This window comes from Indicator indicator, chromosome 5 (assembly GCF_027791375.1).
Source record: "Indicator indicator isolate 239-I01 chromosome 5, UM_Iind_1.1, whole genome shotgun sequence".
In the NCBI taxonomy this organism is placed as follows: Eukaryota; Metazoa; Chordata; class Aves; order Piciformes; family Indicatoridae; genus Indicator; species Indicator indicator.
Window position 1 is genome coordinate 32180896 of NC_072014.1, and position 19712 is coordinate 32200607.

Genomic DNA, 19712 nt, shown 5'->3' on the forward strand with positions numbered 1-19712 from the left:
AAGGCAGATCTGCTTACACATTAAAACAAAGCCTTCTTGCTCTTAGCATCATTTCCTTCTCCCCTGCTCTCTCTCTCTTTTTTTTTCTTTTTTTTTTTTTTTTAGATGCAACCTTCTGGAGAAGCTAAATTTGGAAGGCAGAGTCTAGAAAAAATAAAAACAAGAAACTGTTTCTTTTTAAAGTTTATATAACGTTTCTTCAGTATCTCCTAGTAGTAGAAGTAACATGAAGCAAGCCTGACCTATAAAGCTGAAGCCTTTGCACCAAGGCATAGCTATTGCAATCCCTGGGCAGCAGGATGCTCTTTGCTGACTACAGCCAACACTATTTCTTCTTTTTTTTTCTTATACTTTCCTGGGCACCTGGCCATAGCACCCTTCCCTCACCTGCTCACTCCTCCTGTTACTCCCTGACTCCTTTGCAGACCAGTTTCCCCTACAGCTGAATCTCTCTTTGCAGAAGGAGGTCATTCGCAGTCCTAACCCAAGTGTCTTGGTCTCCTCCCCTGCACTCTCCCTACCCAAACCACCGCTTAGCAATGACTCAAATTTCATCTCCCTTCAGCTTCCTTGGTTGTGTGGTCCCTCAGCTCTAACCCAGCTTGCTGGGAAATGCCACAGAGTAAATGTAATCTGCAAGGAAAAGAGAGGGCACCGCTTGTGCCTTTCCTTTTGGCATGCAAAGGAAGAAAATAAAGGGGTTGGTTTTTGGTCTCTTGCAAATTAACTGCAGCAGAGCTGTATTCACAGTGTCTGCTGCTTTGGGTGGCAAAGCTGGTTTAAAACATTCCTACCTTTCCTTTCCCTCCACTTTCCTTCCTTCTCCAGCTTTCCCTGCCTGGGGCAGTATGGCTTCTGTGAGGCAGTCACAGGAACCAAGCTAAAACTTGCTCTGTCTACATGTGATGATTATTTTTTTGGCTGTTTTTCTACTTTTTTGTTTTGTGATAGTGATGAAATCTATCTTGCCAGCCTGGCACTAGGCAGTGGGACAATCACAAAAAACTGCATTCGCCCCATGAATGCCCCTTCCCAGGCAGCAGCATTGGTTCCAGGTATTTCATATGTACAATCTCAGCCTGTAAAATGTAGCCTGGAGTTCATTGCTGTGTGGGAAAGGTGGAGCTCTGAAGAGCTGCCCCTCTGCAGTGCTCAAGGAGACAGCACAGGCCCCAGACCATGCAGGTGTGGGCTACAGGAAAGCAGCCTTGAACCAGAGCCTGCCCTTGTACTTGCTCTCAAGACATATGCACCCTCCTCTGCTAGAGCAGACACTGGCATCAAGTGGGAAGACAGGATACAGATTTCTTCATCTGGAGGTTTGGAGTTTTGGGGTTTTTGTTTTTTTTTTTTTAACCTCACTTTACCAGTTCCGATGCTGCCAGTGTAACACTTGCTGCACTTTTGAAAATCCCTGCTTAGTGCTATTTTTAGTGTGGTCTGATGCATTTTTTTTCAATGCTGCTGGTAGGTGGAGGAGGGGGCCCTTAAAGTTCTTAAAGGAGCACTGTTTATACTGAGCAAATAAGAGCTACTGTTTATAGAGGCAAAAACAAATAAAACTTTAAAAAAAAAAAATCCGGAAGGATGGGTCCATGGCCCTTTTCCAATGAGAAGAGCAAGTCAAAACAATGAACACCATTTGGTTTTGCTTTTCCCTGGCAAGCTTCCTTGAGCTGACTATTGCATGATCAGTTCAGGGCAAAGAGACAAGAAAAAAAAGGGGGGAAAAAATAAAAGCAGGCAGTAGCAATTGCTCCAGTTTCTCTCTACGTTTGGTGGCTGCAGCCTCACTGCAGTCACTGCGGGTTTAAAGCTGCCTCTGTCAGCCAGAGTAACCCAAACCCCAGCTCCGGGGGGAAACGGATGGGGCTGGGAGAACAGTCAAAGGGAAAAAAAAAACAAAAAAACCCACCTACCCAAAGCAGAATGTATGTGGTGAAGGAACAACGCTGGGCTTTATCCAGCTCTCTTTACCAACCAAAAGCTCAGAACTTCCCTGCTTTTACAGCCAGAGTCTGCTGGATCCCACAGCAGTAGCCCTCTGGTAAAAAGTCAGGGGTCTGGATGAACAGCTGCCTTCTGCAGGAACCCAGACCAGATGTCTACTTGTGTACCTGAAGAAATGGGTATTGAATTCATTTTCCTCAGCCTAAACTCCCATTTCCCTCAGGCTCCCACCACCTTCGTAGAATGGTTTGGTTTGGAACGGACCTTAAAGATCACCTAGTTCAAACCTCCCTGCTACGGGCAGGGACACCCTGTATGTTTAACACTGCCAGTACAGAGCAGGAACTCCTTGTGGCACTCCCTGCCCTGGGGCATTAAATCAACATACCTTCTGCAGCACTCAGTGCCACTCCAGCTCCTATTCTTATAGCCATGCTTTGGCCAGCAAGGCTTTATTAATGAATCAATCAGGCAGCACTACTTGAACTTTCAGGAGCAAGCCCCAGCTCAGCCTGTCCAGTGGGAGAGGGTCTCAGCAAGGAAAGAATGAACTCTACTCACAGCATCATATTTGCACAATAGTTTTATTTCCTTTTTTTTTAATATAAAAAAAATTCCTAAAGACTGCAGAACTCTTGTATCCTAATTTCTTACACAAAATACTTTCAACACCCTCTTCTTTTTAAGCTAATTGCCCCCTAACAAATTTCAATGGTATGGGTTCCCCTGCTGTTCAACTAGTCACTCTTTCTAATGGGATATGTTCTAAAGCTGCAATATGGCACTTGGTTGACTTAGTTGGCAGGTTTAATACATCCAGAAAGCTGGGGCATGGAGTAACAGGTTACTCAGAGTTCATCAGCACAGGCAGGCAGCCTGCTTTTGCATCCGTGCCTCCAGAACGAACCAGACTTTTCTCCTTACTGTGCAAATAACAGCCTTGGGTCATCAACCAGTCCTGTCGTAAGGGATTCTTACCCCTGAAGAGGATCTCTTCTTCAAGTGGGGAAGCAGCACATACAGTCAAGCAATTGTTCACAGCAGTCCCAAGGTGCTGAAGTCCCATCAGTCAACTGTACCGTTGTAAGACTTGTTGAGCTTGTTGAATGTGAACTCTACATTATGTGTGGAAATTGGCTTTCGGTAGAGAGGATTTGATGCCTTTGGGGAAAGGAGCAGACAAAAAGAACAAAGGTGAGGAAAGAAGTGTATAATCCTCTTTTCTTCACCAATTCATTTGGAGACAGCACTACATCTGGCTTTGACTGAGATGTGTATTCAGATCCAAAAGCAGTGTTGTTTGTCCATAAGACCCACGCTGCATTCTGTCTGCAAGCATAGGTGGTGCCCTCAAATGCTGGGCAACCCCACCTAAGGTCTTCCAGATAGGATCTCTCACAGACCTGACCAATCTGGCTGCTGCCAGAGTCAAAGTTCGATCACTGCTCCACCACCACCTTCACTCTCCAGCCCTTCAAGGGAATACATGATGAAACCAAAGGCCAGGCATAATTTTGCAGAGTATTTGTAACTTCCCAAGGGAAAGGCCGGTGCAACTTGCCAGACTCCATACCACCACAGGACACAAGCACTCACATCCCTCACACCTGCCACCCTTCCCAGTCCCTGCAGAACTGTTTGCTGCCAGGGCATCGCAATAGCCCTCTTTGCACCCCTGCAGCACCCCCACCTCAGGCTCACCATTTCGTATCTGGCCCGAGAGCGCTCGCTCTGGAATCGGTCAAACTCGCGTCTGTCGTGGATGGTGACCAGCAGCTTCCAGAGCGCCAGGAGGATGATGCCGATCAGCACCACGCTGCCAATCACTGCCAGCACGATCGTCACAGCACTGGGGGCTGAGCTGCACTCTGGTAACCAGGGGCAGAAGGTAATTAGCTCTGCTGTGAGCGTATCCTGGAGCAGGGTACCAGGATGTAACTACCTGGACCACAGCCACTGAGCAAGTGACTTCAGGGCAGCACCAGCAGCAGTGACTAAGTTTAAAAAAGCAACAGGTCTCTCTGAAACCAAAGGGATTTTTTATTAAATCAGTTTCTGGACAGAGGCATAGCTCTCATGGATGCCACCAGAGACAGGATGTCACATAGCAGTTTAAGGGGAAGAATAGTGCCGCACTGGCACCATCCAACAGTGACGCCTGGTTTAATGCCAGGCGACCCACGTGAGACATGGGGTTAAAGTGCCTCTAGCAAAAGCTAGCTCAGCTCCTGGCCCACATGGAGACAGGTGATCAGTAGGCACTTTAAGTAAGGACACTAACTGTCAGCTAATCAACTGGTCTTTCAATTAAGTGCAAGCCACTGCACGAATCAAATAAAACGTGCGGTATCTCAGGCTTTCCCATGCTGGCCTGTGCCTCAGAGGACCAGAGCAGATCGCAAGAAGCTACTGCTGGGTGCTTGCCAGCTTGTTCTGCAACACCACATGGGGTTTGCTTTGAGAAACTGCATTGCACATGATTAAAATAATGCTGGGAAACACAGCTGCCTGCAGCAGCCTGGGGAGGGGAGCAGGTACATACAGCTCTTACACTGCCTGGACCAGAGCTGGCTCTTCGGCAGTGCAGAAATCCATAGGTTGTGTGGGGCTCTCCTAACAGCCTGACTTAACCAGCAGCAGCATCAGGTGCTCCTTCTGATATTTTTTTTTCCTCCCAGTAGCTGTATCTCCAAACCAGAACCTGGCATGCTTTTTGCTATGTAAATAGGCTGTGTTTAATTTCAGCATCCTAAACTGGCAGAAAGCTCTTTGGTTGTTCGTTAGCAAGGCTGGTGGCTCAAGTGCATGTTTCACTCTCACTGTCCTTTTTAACCAGGAGCTGGGTTTCAGCACTGTAAAACACTATTTTAAATCATCCTGGTTTATCCGCTCCTGCATGCTGTTCTGCAGGCAGTTCAACCAGCCCTTCTGCAACCTGCCAGGCTCCCCAACAGCATCCCATCACCTCTCCCAAGGCAACATGTTAAAAGGAAATCAACCTGGCTCTTTGAGGACGGTGAGGTTGGATTTCCCACTGAGAAGCTCCAAGTAGGTGAACTTCATGACACAGTTGTTCACTGGGTAGGCACAGAGGATTGCGTTCGGGTCGTCTGTTTCTGAAACAAGATGTGGAGTCACAAAGTTTTATTTTGCTTTTTATATTAAAAAATAAAAAGAAAATAATGACTACAGAACTCTCGTATCCCAATTTCTTACGCAAATGTTTCCAACATGCTCTTCTTTTTAAGCTAATTTTCCCCTAACAACTTGTGACAGTATGGGTTCCCCTGATTATGGACTATGATTGTAGACAGTCACCCTTACAACAGGATGTCTAAAGCTGCACTGTGGTACTTGGGTGACAGTTGGCAGGTTTAATAGCAGGAATCAGCACAATTCTCCTCTGCAAGCTGAGCTTGGCTTGCTACAGATGTTTGGGTGTGGAGAAGTGGGGAGCAAGCCTAGAAAGCTGCAGAGCTTGATCACAGTTCATACAAATTGGAACTGAGCAGCATCCAGACCTACTGCTGGAGAAAACGTGGCACTCAGCAAACACTACATGACAAAGAGATACAACCTCACACATATATACACTGTTTCTTCACACAAGTCCACTTTGGCAATAAGTGCCATTTCCCTCTTAATTTGCTACATTCCTTGAAGAGTGGAAGTTGAAGAGAAAGCAAGGGACACAGACTCAGCTTGCAAGGACACAGATGGGGCCACCAACTGCAGCAGTCCTCTTCTGCCTCCTACTCTAGCTTTGCTCAACAGCTCCAGCTCCAGAAGAGGAAGGGAGGAACAGGTTGGACAGAAGGATGTGGAGACTGAGGAGTTGCAAAAGCTGAGACTATCTGATTCCCATGATGCTGGCTCTTTGCTTGTTTAACTACCATAGCAGCAGACAGAGCCTGTTACTGCTCTAGTCACTATAAGATGCTTCCTGAGGAAGGCTGCTCCACAAAAGCCCTTACAGAGTTTCAGCAAAGCCATTGTCTGAGCTTTGCAGCTCTAGCTTCGGGGTGATTTCAGCAGAGCCACCACCCTGCACAGACACAGCTTGTGGGGTGTCCCTGCTGCAGAGACAGTGCCTTGAGGGAGATGGGGCAGCATCTCTGGTCATGCCAGGAACTTCTGCAGGAGCACATCTCTGTAGGCCTGTGTGGGCTGTTTCAAGAGAGAGGAAGGGATTTGGGCAGCCAATGCTATTGGCTGGCAAAGACATGACCTTAGCTTAGGCACCTGGAAAATGCTTCTCACAGCTCTCCTCCTGACTTGTATCCACGCCTGTCTGTCATGCTGAAAAATGGTCACAGTAACGACCACTGCTATCACAGCCCCTTATCTCTCTCCTGTCTGTTTGTCTTTCCTTTTCATGCCTTTGACCTGCTTTCAGTACAAAGATTAACGGTCTCCATTTCAACAGCTGTGAGCCCAGATGCAACTGTCCTTCTTGTGAGTCCTGACAGGGATCCTGGACAAACCCCAGATGTTCCTATCTTGGGACAGGAGAACCTGCTCTGCCTACACAGTAGTATCAAGGGCAGGGCTGCAGAACTGCAGATTGTTACAAAGCAAAGTACTAATCAGATTAATATTGATAAAACTCCCATGTTTCTTGACTAATGCCCTTCTGGATTAAGGAGCAAATCTCAGTCGGGCAGCAAATTTTAGTTCCTTCAGGTACAGCTGTTTTCCATCCCACCCTTGTACTATTAGTTTGCTAAAAGAGATGGCAATTAAAGTCTTGATAGTAATGACCTCTGTTGGTCTTCATTAGGTTTCAGAGATCCCACATTCACAGAGAGAAGTGCAATGGTCCCATCAAACCTTTGAGTCCATTGATATATTGGCAGGTTCAGCTCAGAACTGGGCCTGTCATTCTCTCATAAAGTTGAAAACTTCTCTCTGAAACCATCAGGAATGGAGATTTACTACTGCAAAAGCAAATGAGGTCCTGCAGAATCCAATGCAAGTCATATAAACCTCCCAAAAGGCATTGTTCTGGCTCATGAGCCCAGTAATAGATGTCTCCTCTATGAAGCTCTGAAGCACTGACTGCTTCATTACAGAGCCAAAAGGCACCTGTGATCTTCCAGGGTGTACTTGTTGCAACTCCATATATAAAGTCCCATCCTCCACTGCCAGGACAATGCAGACCTATGTCTTCTGTGACAAATATCAGCATTCAGCCTCTCAGCAGGGACTTTTAACAAGTGCTACATAACACAAAAGCATTGGAACACCAGGATTTGGCTGAGTCTGCCTGTAAAGAAGTCTGTAGTCTCCAAGCACTTTCACAAGGAATATATAGTTTCACATCTTTCCCTAGTAGCCCAGATCTCCAAGCTGCAGAGTGCCCTGAGCTACCAAGAGCTCAGCACCACCTGCAATCTGACTGCAATATTTCAGTGGAAGAATAAGGGTCATTCCCTAAAATGTCTCAAACCTGAAATTTGACCCTTTTTTTTTTTTTTTTTTCCTCCCCCTCAAAGCCATGCAGGACATTATCAAGCCTCAGCCCAGTCTCATCTCCTAAGGTGCAGTCAGCACATAGCTGGCTTTGGTGTGGTGCAACACCCAGGCAGGAGACATGAGCTCCTAAGAAACACAAGTAACCAGGCATCAGGAAGGAGCTTTGTGGCCTGTAAGTACCTTGTAACCTCTCAGAGTGTGCTACTGTAGGTGTGTTCCCCATTAAACTGTAGGGAGGATGGAGAGAACTAGAGCAATTGTCCCAAAGAGAAAGGCAGGAAACACCACTGGTCATAATTTAAAAGCTAGGCACTGGATATGAGAGGAGTCAATGGGAAAAACATTGCCTGCAGGCAGCTTGGGAGGGAGGGAGAGAAAGGGCAAGCAAGGCAGAGCACTCCTTCCTCTATAAATTATGGGAAGATGAGGAAATGTCAGATGTGGATAGTAATTTATCTCTGCTTGATCTCTCTTCATCCCTCCAAGGGATACAGCTAAGGCCAGGGAGAGGACTAAAGCTGTTACAGTTTGGGTCCCCTCTATTTCACCAAAGAGAAACCAGGGACTCCCAGAATGGAGCTTCAAAAGAAGGGGGGAAAAGTCATCTGCTAAGGGACGCAGGTGTGGAGTGACCTCCAGAAGAGGATACAAAGTATAGGAGAGGAACTTGCCAGGGGGACTTTTAGCAGTCAGTTCCACCAAAGAACTCATCATCTCCAAAACAGCATAAGCTCACTTCTTCCAGGATGAGTTCTCAGACTATTAGAGACTGCTTTAGTCCTTTGTTATGCTCCCACAGCTCATCTAATCTGTTTTGTCTGATCTCATTCTACTCTTTTTGCTCCTTGCACTGCCAGTAGTGCTCCTCACACATCTTGTTTTTAAGATGTAAGTCTGGAATGAGGCCCACACATGCCACATATGCACACTACATACACATCTATATTTCTAAACACCAGGTTTTCCCTGAGGCTTTCTTTATGAATATGTCTTGATCTGGTTAAGAGAAGTTCCATGCCATAGCCACAGCCTCCCTTCATCTGCAGTCCTGCTGCTGCCTACTTACCCAGAACATCCACAGTGGTGATGATCTCATCCTTGCAGTGCTTTTGGCAGGTTTGGTTATCAGCCAGTCTTCCTGAGTTAAACAGCTTGCATTCAATGCAGTCCCTGCAGAAAGACACAAGGAGGGCAAGATTAAACACCTGTCAGAAACTTCATGAAGACAGAGATTCAGCCCTCACAAAGGGACTCCCTGGGTCTTGGTCTGGAAGCTGCACATTTGCACCACAAGGAAACAGGAACTTCAGGCCCAAAAACCTCCAGCTCAAGGATGGATTTATTCTTAGGGATGGATTTAATGAAGGTGCAAAGAGCTGGTAGGTTGGGGTATATTTGCCCTTTGCATGTCAGCAGCATGTTGTGCCCCATGCCGCAATCAGCTACTGCAAAATCCATCCTGCCTGAGATTAAGGCAGACAGCATTGTTGTTCTGAGCCAGTCTGAGGTTGACATCCAGGACACCTTCATCACTACAAGGCAGGCAGTCATCCCTGTCCTTCCCTCATCTACAGCTTGCAGTTCTCCGGGCCCAGATATCTGCAGCTCAGGGCACAGGAAAACTGGAGTTGACAGCCTTTCCTGCAAAGTGGGACAGCATTGGAAATGAACAGGGATATAAACCTGCACTTGGACAGAAACATTTGTTGCTTCTCCACCTGAAATACTCTCAGTGAGCAACTCTCAGTTGCTTCTCACTGAAATACTCACTTGTGTGAGCTTTGAGCAGCAGCAGGCTTCTCTAGGGCTAATCACCCCTGTTAAATGAATCGGGAGTAATTCCTTAGCTGAAAAGTTTCCCAGGAACTAAGGAGCTGCCCTTCCTACCAGCAAGAAGTCCCTCCCGAGCCCCTCCACGGGTACCTTTTAGTGCTGCAGACACCTGGGCAGGTGGGACACTTCTCACAGGTATCTCCAAAAGCCCCAGGCTCAGTGCAGTGGCACTTGCCGCAGACGCAGGTGCCCCTGCCGCTGCACATCTGCCCGTCGCTGGAAACGCAGCCCTCCGTCTCCGTGGAGCAGTTGCAGTTGTCCCCCACGTAACCTGCGTGGCACTTGCACTCCCCACAGTGACACTCTCCGTGGCCTGCAGGCAAAAACAGTGAGGAGGTGTCAGCAGCATCCTGGGACAGCGCTCAGCGCTGCAGATGTGCCCATGCAGGAAAAACCAGTAGTCAGCCCAGCAGGAAAAGCTACCAGAGATACTGTACTTGGCAGAGTAACAAAGTGCTGGTGATGGGAAACATCTGGCTATCCAATTATTTATCGACATTTAGCAGTTATAAATACCTGCTCGCAGCTCCTCCAGCTTCCCTCTAGAGGCACTTGAGGCAAGTGGGCATTCTCCTTTGCTAGGTGGGACCAGGTGGCCAGAGCAGGGGCACAAACTGCCCTTAGGAGGTACTAGCAGGGATGGTGACCACAGGGAGAACAGGGCAGCTCTCTTTGAGCAGGCACAGCCTACAGGCAGGGGAGATGGCTTCCACCCCAAGCCCCCATGAAGACCATTTGCTATTGCAGAGCCCAAGCATGATAGTAAAGCACATGCTTCAGCCAGGTGTCAAACTTGTTACTCTCATTTTCCTCTCTCTAGATGAGGGTTCTCAAGGATGCCCCTCTTTTCAGGGTGACCTTTTGTACCTTCCTGACTCTCCACCATACAGTTCTTGTCACAGGAGAAGACAAGCAAACATGAGAGCATGTTTCAGCCATGTGTTGTCATGAGCTTTTCTTACTCTCAGATGGAATATTCCCCAGCTCTGCTTAACACTGTGTAACTGGGCTTTTGCAGAGTGTTAAACCTCCCACCTCCTCCTAATGTGAGCAGCATTCCTGGTACACAGCTGAGCCAGGAGGCTTGTGTGCAGCTCAGCACTGTTATTTCCACTGCTACTGGAAGAGCAAAAATATTCAGTCTGACAAAGGGTCTCTTACAGCAGCTTTCAAAACACTGCTTCTGAAAGCAGATGTGTCCATCTCAGAAGTGTGCCACTGGCAGACAAACACTTTGGGGCACCAGAGGATTCCATAGAGTTGATGTGATCTTGCTGCTCAGCATATGAGCCAAACAGGAGGTGGCACAGCCAGACTGCAGCCAGTTTCTTGCTGAGTCTTGCTACAGCACTGGATTTTGCTAGCAGAGACATTGTGCCAGTAAATGGGGGCCCAAGCCCCCATTACACTTCCAGTCTAACCTTCTCCAGGCCACACCACTCAACAAGAAATTTTCTCCTCCTCCAGGCTTCCTTATCCTTATCCAGGGTCCCTTATCAGTGGACCCTGAGCTCTGGAGATCAATATTACTGCTAGGCCCTCAAAATGGTGCTAAAACCAGGGCTCCTGTGAGGACTTCCAAATGTACTGGGCTGGTCAGTGATTTGCATGAATTAATCTCTTCTTTCTCTGTCTCTATCAAGAGATACAAAGATGGGGATGGAACAGTACTTTCTTGGTGGTTTTAAACATAGGGGTTAGCAGCAAAAAAGTCTGGCAGGTTAACCATTTCATTACGTCTTTTCAACCCTTCTTTCCTAAGAGTTTTACTTCAGAAATACTCCACAAAACCTTAAAACATCTTAAAAGAAAAAGAAAAAAAAAAAAAAAACAACCAAAAGCTCCACCCTGTATCCAAGAAAGACTTGTATATCCCAGCCAGTACTATGAAGGCTGCTGGGAACAGCTGAACCTCCCCTAGAGAGTGGCTCATGACAGCTCTCAGCAAAGATGGATGAAGAAACTGACCCAGGAAGGGCACTTCTCTACTGAAGCATCTCCTTGGGGTTTAGCTAGTGGCTGAGTAAGTCAGTAGGCTTCAAAGCTTTCAGTGATGGCAAGTTAAGTGGCTGTCTGCTGAGCATCTGGTTTGAGAAAAGCATCCATCAGCTCCCTGGAAATACTGTTCAAATTCCTCCTTGTCTGGTCCCTAGGAGCAGGGCTGCCTTTGAAGGCGTAGTTTATAGAGCTGAAGGGTTTGTATACGAGGCTCATCAGCAACCTAATTACAGCTCAGCTTTCCCACTATAAACAGCCCGAAGCGCCTCAGAGAAGATAAATTATAAATTACATACATGCGCCTTCCGTCTGCACAAAACCGCTCAGCTCCCTCCTCTCCTGCAGCTCTGAGTTCGCCAGACAGGCTGGGGATTGTCAAGCTATATCCCTTGCCAGAAGTCATGGGAACACCTTCTGTTTTACTAGGCAGCTCATATGTTCCAGTTGCCCTCCTACAGCCTCTTTTGCACTCCCACCGTTTGCTTTGGATTCAGCCTGCAAACTCAAACATTTCTAGACAGAGGAGATGTGTTTACAAGATCTCTAGAGGTAACCTCCTTCCGTGCCTACATCTGATGGAGATTAAAGATCCCTCCCTCTGTTTGCCTTCACAATGCCAGCCTTGCCCTTTCTCCAGACACATCAGTACAGACAGGTTTGGTTTGCCCTTTCTCCACAATGCTGTGTTTTTGAGCCTGTGGACACAGCTACACCCGGCGGTGCTGCTGCTTGGGGCCCTCCACTCCACAAGCAAACCAAAGGGGAAGGACTGGCTTTTATTTGCAACTAGTGCAAGTGGTCAGGCTTTCACACACAGCAAGTCTGGTGTCTCCATGGCAGTGTGTGAGTCCAAATTAGATGTAAATCACAGTTTTCTTAAATGAGCACTGCTTCAATGAATCCAAAGCAGCTGGCACTGGGACTCCATGTCTATAGCATTTAGTAAACATGCTCATGCTTGAATCTGAGCTGTGAGGGCCAAGAGAAGCAAGTTGATTGCATTCACACCACCCAGTTTAAATCCTACAGATTTTAAAGCTGTCAGTGACAGGCCAGCAGAGGAGGCTAGAAAGACTGCACATCACTCCCAGCCCCTGGCAGGCTGGGGCTGGAGCCTGGAGTGACTGACCCAGGAAAGGGAAACAGCTGTTTCCAAAGAATACATCTTATTAAACCACTGTGATTGAAAAACTTAAGAAACAGCATATTAAAACAGGCAATTTGGTTTATTGAAGGGGATGCAGAAAAAACCCTTCTATAGGAGAGTGACTAAGTGTGGGGTGTGAACTTAAAATTTTAAAACATTGAAATATGTTTTCTGCCTCAGCCACACTGGCTCAACATGCAAGAAGTCACTAGCTGAAGCTCTCCATGGGGAATGCACCAAAACTGGGAATTTCCATGTTGACCTTTAACAGCAAAGATGCTATAATCTTCACTGCCTGGAGTCAGCTTGAGTAGCCACTCCTGTAGGCAGCATGAGCTCCACTTCTGGTGCTTTCCACCTATCTCCCACACAGCCTGAAGACTGGAGAAATGTGATGAGTGGGATATGTTTCTCTTATGGGCATGATGTCCACCTGAAGCACTGGAGATATGAATCCTTCATTCTCTTGCTAAGGGGAAAACCTGAGAGGAACCTCAAGGCAATGTAGCAGCAACTCCTTGGGTAATGGTGACCCAGAGCTGAGATTTGCAGCAGAATGCTACCTGGTACTCATATTTTGCAGTAAAATGTGCTGCATGCTACCAGCCTCAGCTATCCTACAGTCATACACAGTGCTGATGTGGTTCAGCAGTCTATATGCTGTAAGATCATGCCTGTGGGAAGCCCTCCTTCCACCACTATGCTGATGATGAACCTATTTACAATGCCCAGTTTCATTTCCAAGATGAAAATGCGTCCTCAAGAAGGGTGTGTTTCAAGACACTTCTGCACCAGAGCAAGTCTTACAGTGCAGAACTTTACCCTGGACTTTAACTTCCTGGAACCCTTTGAGTTTACACATTCTCTATAAAGCAGGGTTGTGAAGCCAAAAGACATTAATTGTGTTCTCCAAACATAACAAGAGATGTTTTCTTCTGTCCCCATCCTTGAAATGAGACAACCTTAGACCTTTAAAAGATCCAGACCTAACTGGGAAATTAAACGCTCCCTCTGAATTTGATAACATACTTTCCAGCCAGCTCTTGATTGTTGGGGGGCTAACAAAAAACACATGTCAGAGTGGCTGCAGACATGCTGAGAGGGTGTAGCAGAGGAAAGCAATGCTTCTGAGGAGGGAGAACAGTCCATGCAACAAGTCTGGAATAGTCTGAGATCCAGCAGGGTAGGAGCCACAGGGTACACTGCTGCTTGGAGGCACTCTCTTCCCAAGGATGCCACCAAAGCAGCATGAGGCCTGCAGCCCAGCTGGTCCCTCTCTCTCTCACCCCACCCCAAAATACATCCCCATCCCACTGCCATAGCTTGGCTGGGCTGCACATCTCACTGTCACTCAAAAGGCTTTTGGCAGGACACACAACCGTCCTTGTTTCACCCCCAGTCGCCTCTGCCTCTCCCCCTCGGCTGTCTGCCAGGATGATAGCCACAGACTAAAGCCCCCCTGCCCTCTCACCCCAGCACCATGCAAACTTGGCTTGGCAGCCTGACACCAGCACTGCTGTGGCTCTGGTCACTGAGCAGGGTCATTGCTGGCGAGCAGGAATGGAGAGAGCAGCTACTGGCAGGAACTTCCAGTCTCTGACCCTGATTTCATCCCAGGCTTCCTGACAGCAAGCTGCAAAGCAGAGCCCTGTATGGCAGAGCACTCGTCAGGACAGCCATCTGTCTGCCACGGGAACTCCTTGCCTTTTAGGAACTGCACTGACTGCTGCTGTGTGTGCCAGGAGGTCTGAAAATCAACACACTAGCAGCCCTGTCACTAGGACTTCTGATGGACACTGGCTTTCCTAAAGCCCCCTACTAGGGGAGACCACAACATTATGCAAAAAAAAATTCTTTCAAAAGAAGTAAAAAATTACCCCAACTTATATGGAGGAGGAGAAAGGGTTTGAAAACAAGCCCTTCCAACTCTCCTTTTTTTCTCACCTAGAAAATTAAATTGATGTGCCTACCATACAGAAAAAAAAATAATTTAAAAAATCCTCAGGATTTTAAAGCCAGATTCTTGTTTTCTTACAACTCAGGAGAGAAAAGATCATACCTGACTTTGTTCCAATTAAAGCAAGCAACTTATTTTTGTGCCTCCCTTTTCACATCCAGGCTTTGCATCAGTGCCTTCAAAATGCTGTGCTTTTGTCATTTTTGGCTACTTGAACAATTAATTTGAAACAAACAAACAAACACCAGCCTATAAAAACCCCACAGAAACCATCTAAAAGAAATAAGTTATGGCAAGTAATTTCCTGATTCCCCAGTGCCATCCCTTTAAGGAGCACTGGCTGCTGTGCCCATCACCTGGAGAGTCCCACTACAGAAGCCACATTTGTTTTGTGCATTGTTAGCACCAAAACCGTCTGCTTATGAGAGAAGAAGAAATCAAACCCTACTGACACAGGGCACTGCTTGAACATCAGTTTTGCACCAGGCTGGGCAATGTCTCAACAAAAGTGCTCAACATCTGCAAGAGAGGCTCTGTGAAAGTGACGTTTTGAGTGGGAGGAAGGGCAGCAGAAGAAGCTTTGAACACTTGGAAAATGTAGCCCTCTCCATTTGGGAAGAGCTATGACAGGACACAGTGCCCATTCAGGCAAATAAATTATTGACATTAATCTCTTTCCACGACTCAAAGGAGCCAGCACTGCACATCAAGAGGCCAGGCATGGTGAGGCAGTCTGCCTGCAGCACAGCTCAGGCTTGCGGCACTGTCCTGCTGCCAGATGGTCAGCACCAGTGGGAAAGCAGAGAGAGCTCAGGAAATTCTAAATACTGAGGATGGGCTTAGGATCCATTCCCCAGGTCACCCCAGTTCGGCAAGAAATGAAGAGTGGCAGCCTGGCAGGAGCATCCCCAACTCCTGGAGCCTAGTGAGCATAACAACCTCCTTGTGAAAAGGAGGTTGCTGTATAAACAAGGACAGACAAATGTCAAGAGCCTCTGTGTAAACTGAAACGCATCCACCGACCGCCTCCATTCACACCACGAGAGAGCCTGCCCACGCTCATTTATCCCCAACGCAATACTGAAACAACAAAACAAACACTAAGAAGCTAGAAATAAGTCAGGAGTGCTTTTCTGTATGTTATTTACACCAGACACTATGGATCTGCCTATCTTCCCATTGCATTAATTTCAAGGGATATTCATATCCTGAAGCGTACAGGTTTGGCCAAGAACTGGCAAGGCTTTAACTAAACCTTTGTTTCAATCCTATTGAAACCTTTGTTTCAATCACCAATCATCAAAAAAAGTATCAGAGCTGCAAACTAACAAAACCAAAGGTGAAGGAATAAACAGATGCTTGAGCTGCTAATTCAGCCTTGGGTAGCACAAGCCCTGTCACCAGCCCCCCATTACTGCCAGCATCCCCCATGTTGCAGCACTGCCATTACAACATAAAGCCCTGCAAACCCACAATTTCTCATTCACTTGGGGCCTTCTGGGTTAAATGAGAACTGGGCAGGGAAAACAAGGCTTTTGAAACTGCTGTCTCATGAAGGCAGATGAAAGCAATCAGGGGCAGACGGATTTCCTGCGGCAGCCCGGGCCAGCCTTTCCTCATTTTCCTTCTCTCTGCTGCAGAAGCAGAGCTGAAACACAGTCATGAGATAGGGCTGATGATCCCCCAGAAAGCCAAAAAGGGCAGCAAGGAGTCATTTCCTGGAGGAGATCTAAGCTGCAATTCTTGAAATAAAGCCTTCCTTTTTTTTTTTTTTTATTTTAAAGTAAGCTCAGCACTCCACAAATCTCTTGACTTGTGCTTATGTTAGCGCCTCAGCTGAGCCGGCCGCACGTGGCCTTTTGGACAGAGACTGCGAGCTGGGAACTGGAGCTTTTAGGTCCTGTTGCTGACTTTGCTACTGGTGCATGGAGCAATTCGGGGTGAGGGCTGCTCCCCGAGAAGCACAGCTTCATCCTCAGCAGAGGCAAGCAGGATGGATGTGCTGGTTCCCTTCAAGCCATGGGTCCAAATGCCATCCCATCAAATTGGACACATGCTCATCCTTGGCTTTGTTACCCTTAAGCACCTGACATGGAAGGCACTGCAGACACTCCTAACAATTCATAGTATTCCCTAAGACAGATAGGAAGGTGTGTGTGTGTACAGGGGGGAAACCCCAGCTTTTTGCCCCCTCCTCTGTTTCTCTTCAATCCTCTAACTCAAAAAGTACCACTGTCCTTTTCCACTGACTTCCATCCACTGTTAGGCAGGTGTTTATTTGGTCTTCCAAGGGGTGTACCAATGCCTTTCCCACTGCAGCTCTCCTCTCTCCAGCTAACTCTCCATCTCCCTAACAGATGAAACCTGCTCACAAAACCCCCTCAATGCAGCTTCTCCCATTTATTTCCTTTTCCCCAAAAAAGCTGTCAAAGATTGTTTGACAAAGAGACATTGCCACTTGGATCTCCCAACCCTGCCCAGATACCACCAACACCCAGGAATCCAGAACCAGGAGCTTTTCCCCAGTTTATATACTTCTTGGTCCACCTCTTAGCCCAAGTCAATTTATACAACTTCACAAGCTCTGGAAGATTTAGGAAAATAAAGGGACATATGATGACCATGTATTAAATGAAATGCAAATAAAGGGCTTGAGAAAAGCTACAGTGCTGCAACTATCCCACTGATGCATGGTGCCTATAGAAAGGATGAGCTGTCTCCCTGCTATAATGTCCAGACAGACTCCTACTATCTCCTACCACCCAAAACCATATTTATTCTTAAAAATAAAACTTGGCTCTAAAACAAAGCTCATGAATGATGTCAAATGCCTGTGCTCCAGGGCCGAATTCTATGGTTCAGGCCCATTTTTCAAATGAAAAGCAGGATAATTCCTACTCTGCCAAATGGGTTGAATGTCCTTTCAGCTGGACTTTGTTAGAAGGAGTGGGCTCTGGAGCAGAGAGAGATTCTTTCTCTGCAAAATCCAGTGCTGTGGGAGCCTTGCCCAGTTCTGTGTTTGGATGCAAACACATAATCTGGTGCAAGTTCACCAAAGGTCTGTGGCTTTTGGAATGGATTTCTCCCTTCCCAAAGAAGCTGGAAGAAAACAGAATATCAAGCAAAGTAAGACCAAATAAAGGATAAAGAATGAACTATCAGCCTGTGCCATACTTCCCCTCTAGGACAATTGTTTCAAATTCTTTTTTTTTTTTAAACTAAACCAAGCAAAATTCATGGGTTGTCAGTACATGTCAAAAAGAAACGCAGACACCCAAAATTTCACTCACCTGTTGGTTCTAGGCTTCCATCTGCTTCTAAACCCCAACACAGCACCCACGTCCAAATGCTTATTTTTGTTGATTACTGTAATCAGGACCGAACTTGTTGGGATACTGGCTGTAAAGGCAGAGCATTTAAGTGCATTTGTTCTAAGACTATGCTCTTTCTTTGGGGAGCAATTAGGCAATGCACTGTGTTTTCAGATTCCATCCTCCTTTTGCACTTTGCTGCTTTCTGAGATGGGAGATTCCTGGTGAAGGGAAGAGGCAGTTGCAGGACAGTGGGGTTTGAGTACTTGCATGCACCATCAGATCACACCTTCAGTTGTCACTCACACATTATGCAGCTTTAAGAGTGGAGACCCACAGACCGAGCTCTGGCTCCCATAAAGATGTCACAGACCTCACTGCTTTATTCTTTAATTCTGCCCTAGCATTTAATGCCTCATTAGCATGCATTAATGCTTGCAAAAGGTCTGCTCAAGGACAAGGAGAAACCCCAGTGAAAAGAGGCAGGAACAGCAGCGCTCTGTGTGGGTTGGTTGTGTGAGGAGCTGCTGCCAGATTTGGGAAGAGCTGCAAGACTTTGACAGCAGTGAGGGCCCAGGCAGAGGGAAAGGAGGGGCAACAAAAGGCAGCTTCGCTCTTTTGTGCCAGGAATGGAAATTCTGGCAAAGCAGTATGAGATACTTTGGGGAAAGAAAGTCCAACCCGATTGCTCTTTCATGTGAACAACCAACACAAACCTTTGGTATGAGCAAGGTAGGGCAGAAGCTGCCAGAAGCACAAGGGAAGATGAAGAATAAACACAGTGCTGAGTAGAAACATGAACGGAAACATCATTTGTGTTCCTGTGAGAAATCTATGCAAAGATCATAAAATATCTGAGTTGGAAGAGACCCATGGGGATCACCAAGTTCAAATCCCAGATAACCCATAATATTTCAGGGGCAACAACACAACAGTAATGCCTGGTGGTGTGACAGCTAATACTGCATGTATTTCTTGAATAAGAAGTCCAGAGGAGCACCTACATTAAGTTCAGAGCATTCTAGCTAAAATCCATCCACCTGCACTGAAAAGCTACCACTTCTGACCTGGAACATAGGGGCTGCACCAGGCAACATGGGAGGTCATTAGCAGAGCAGTCAGAGGGTGAAGCTGGCATTTTGGCACGCTGCAGCTACGAGCACTGGCTGTGCTTTCGCAGGTCATGGCCAGCAAGCAAGGGTCAACATGTGCCATTTGCCCCAGCCCAGTGGCCATTTGAACCCCTTGGGATCTCCAGCCTTTTGAACAGGCATGGAACAGGATGGGGGAGGTTCACACTCTCAGAGCAGAGCAGCACATGTCTAAGGATTAAATTGAAACAAGAACAGAAACCATGTTCAAGGGAAAAAAGAACAAGTCTGGAAAGGAAGCAGAAGAGAGAGATAGGGGAAGGATGGAATTGATGCCCTGAGGGGGAAGCAGCAGGGACATTTCAGGAGCCTCTCAGGACTAGAGATGTGAGGAAACACATGCACAGTCACCCTCACACTCATCCAAAAGGCCACTGAGGATGTCCATGCATGCCAGGGAAATAGAGACTTCATGAGGATGAAATTTGGAATGCAAATACCTCCCATCTGCTCTCAGCCTCTCTCTGCACTGGGCTTATGAGCCATGGCTCTTGGAGATGAATGCACCCAGAATCACATGGGACATGATGATGAATTTAGTAACTTAAGGTAGAGAGACCTGCAAAGAGCAAAACAGCTGTTGGGAGTGAGAGGATGCCTGCAGAGATGCCAGCAAGACAGCATTACGTATGGGTCCCTTGCAAGGTGGTGATTTATGGGATGCCTGTCTCTCTTGATTTAGGGCTGCCAGGAGGAGGGAGCTTGCACCCAAGCCAAAAGCTGACTGCGTGACCCAGAAAGCCTGCAGTGGTAAAGAATATGTTTTAAATAAAAACCTTTCCTGGCTTCTCTGTTAAAAATAACAAGCAGTCCACTAACACAGGGTGACAGGTATCAATCACCAGCATGAGTGACCCCATTTCTCTGCCTCATCATAGTCCTCCAAAATA

General features: G+C 47.0%; 1 protein-coding gene across 2 annotated transcripts in view; it reads right to left on the reverse strand.

Annotated features, from left to right (window-relative positions):
• Positions 1–2583: 2583 nt before the first annotated feature.
• The window catches only part of ITGB5 (integrin subunit beta 5), a 63659-nt gene continuing 46530 nt past the window's right edge, over positions 2584–19712 (reverse strand). For both annotated transcript variants that reach the window (XM_054380804.1, XM_054380805.1), the window contains 5 exons: positions 9349–9571; positions 8492–8595; positions 4950–5066; positions 3652–3818; positions 2584–3111 (listed from right to left, as the gene is read on the reverse strand). In XM_054380804.1, the coding sequence (XP_054236779.1) occupies positions 3016–3111; positions 3652–3818; positions 4950–5066; positions 8492–8595; positions 9349–9571 (707 nt within the window). In that variant the 3' untranslated portion in view covers positions 2584–3015. The remainder of the gene's footprint in view (positions 3112–3651; positions 3819–4949; positions 5067–8491; positions 8596–9348; positions 9572–19712) is intronic.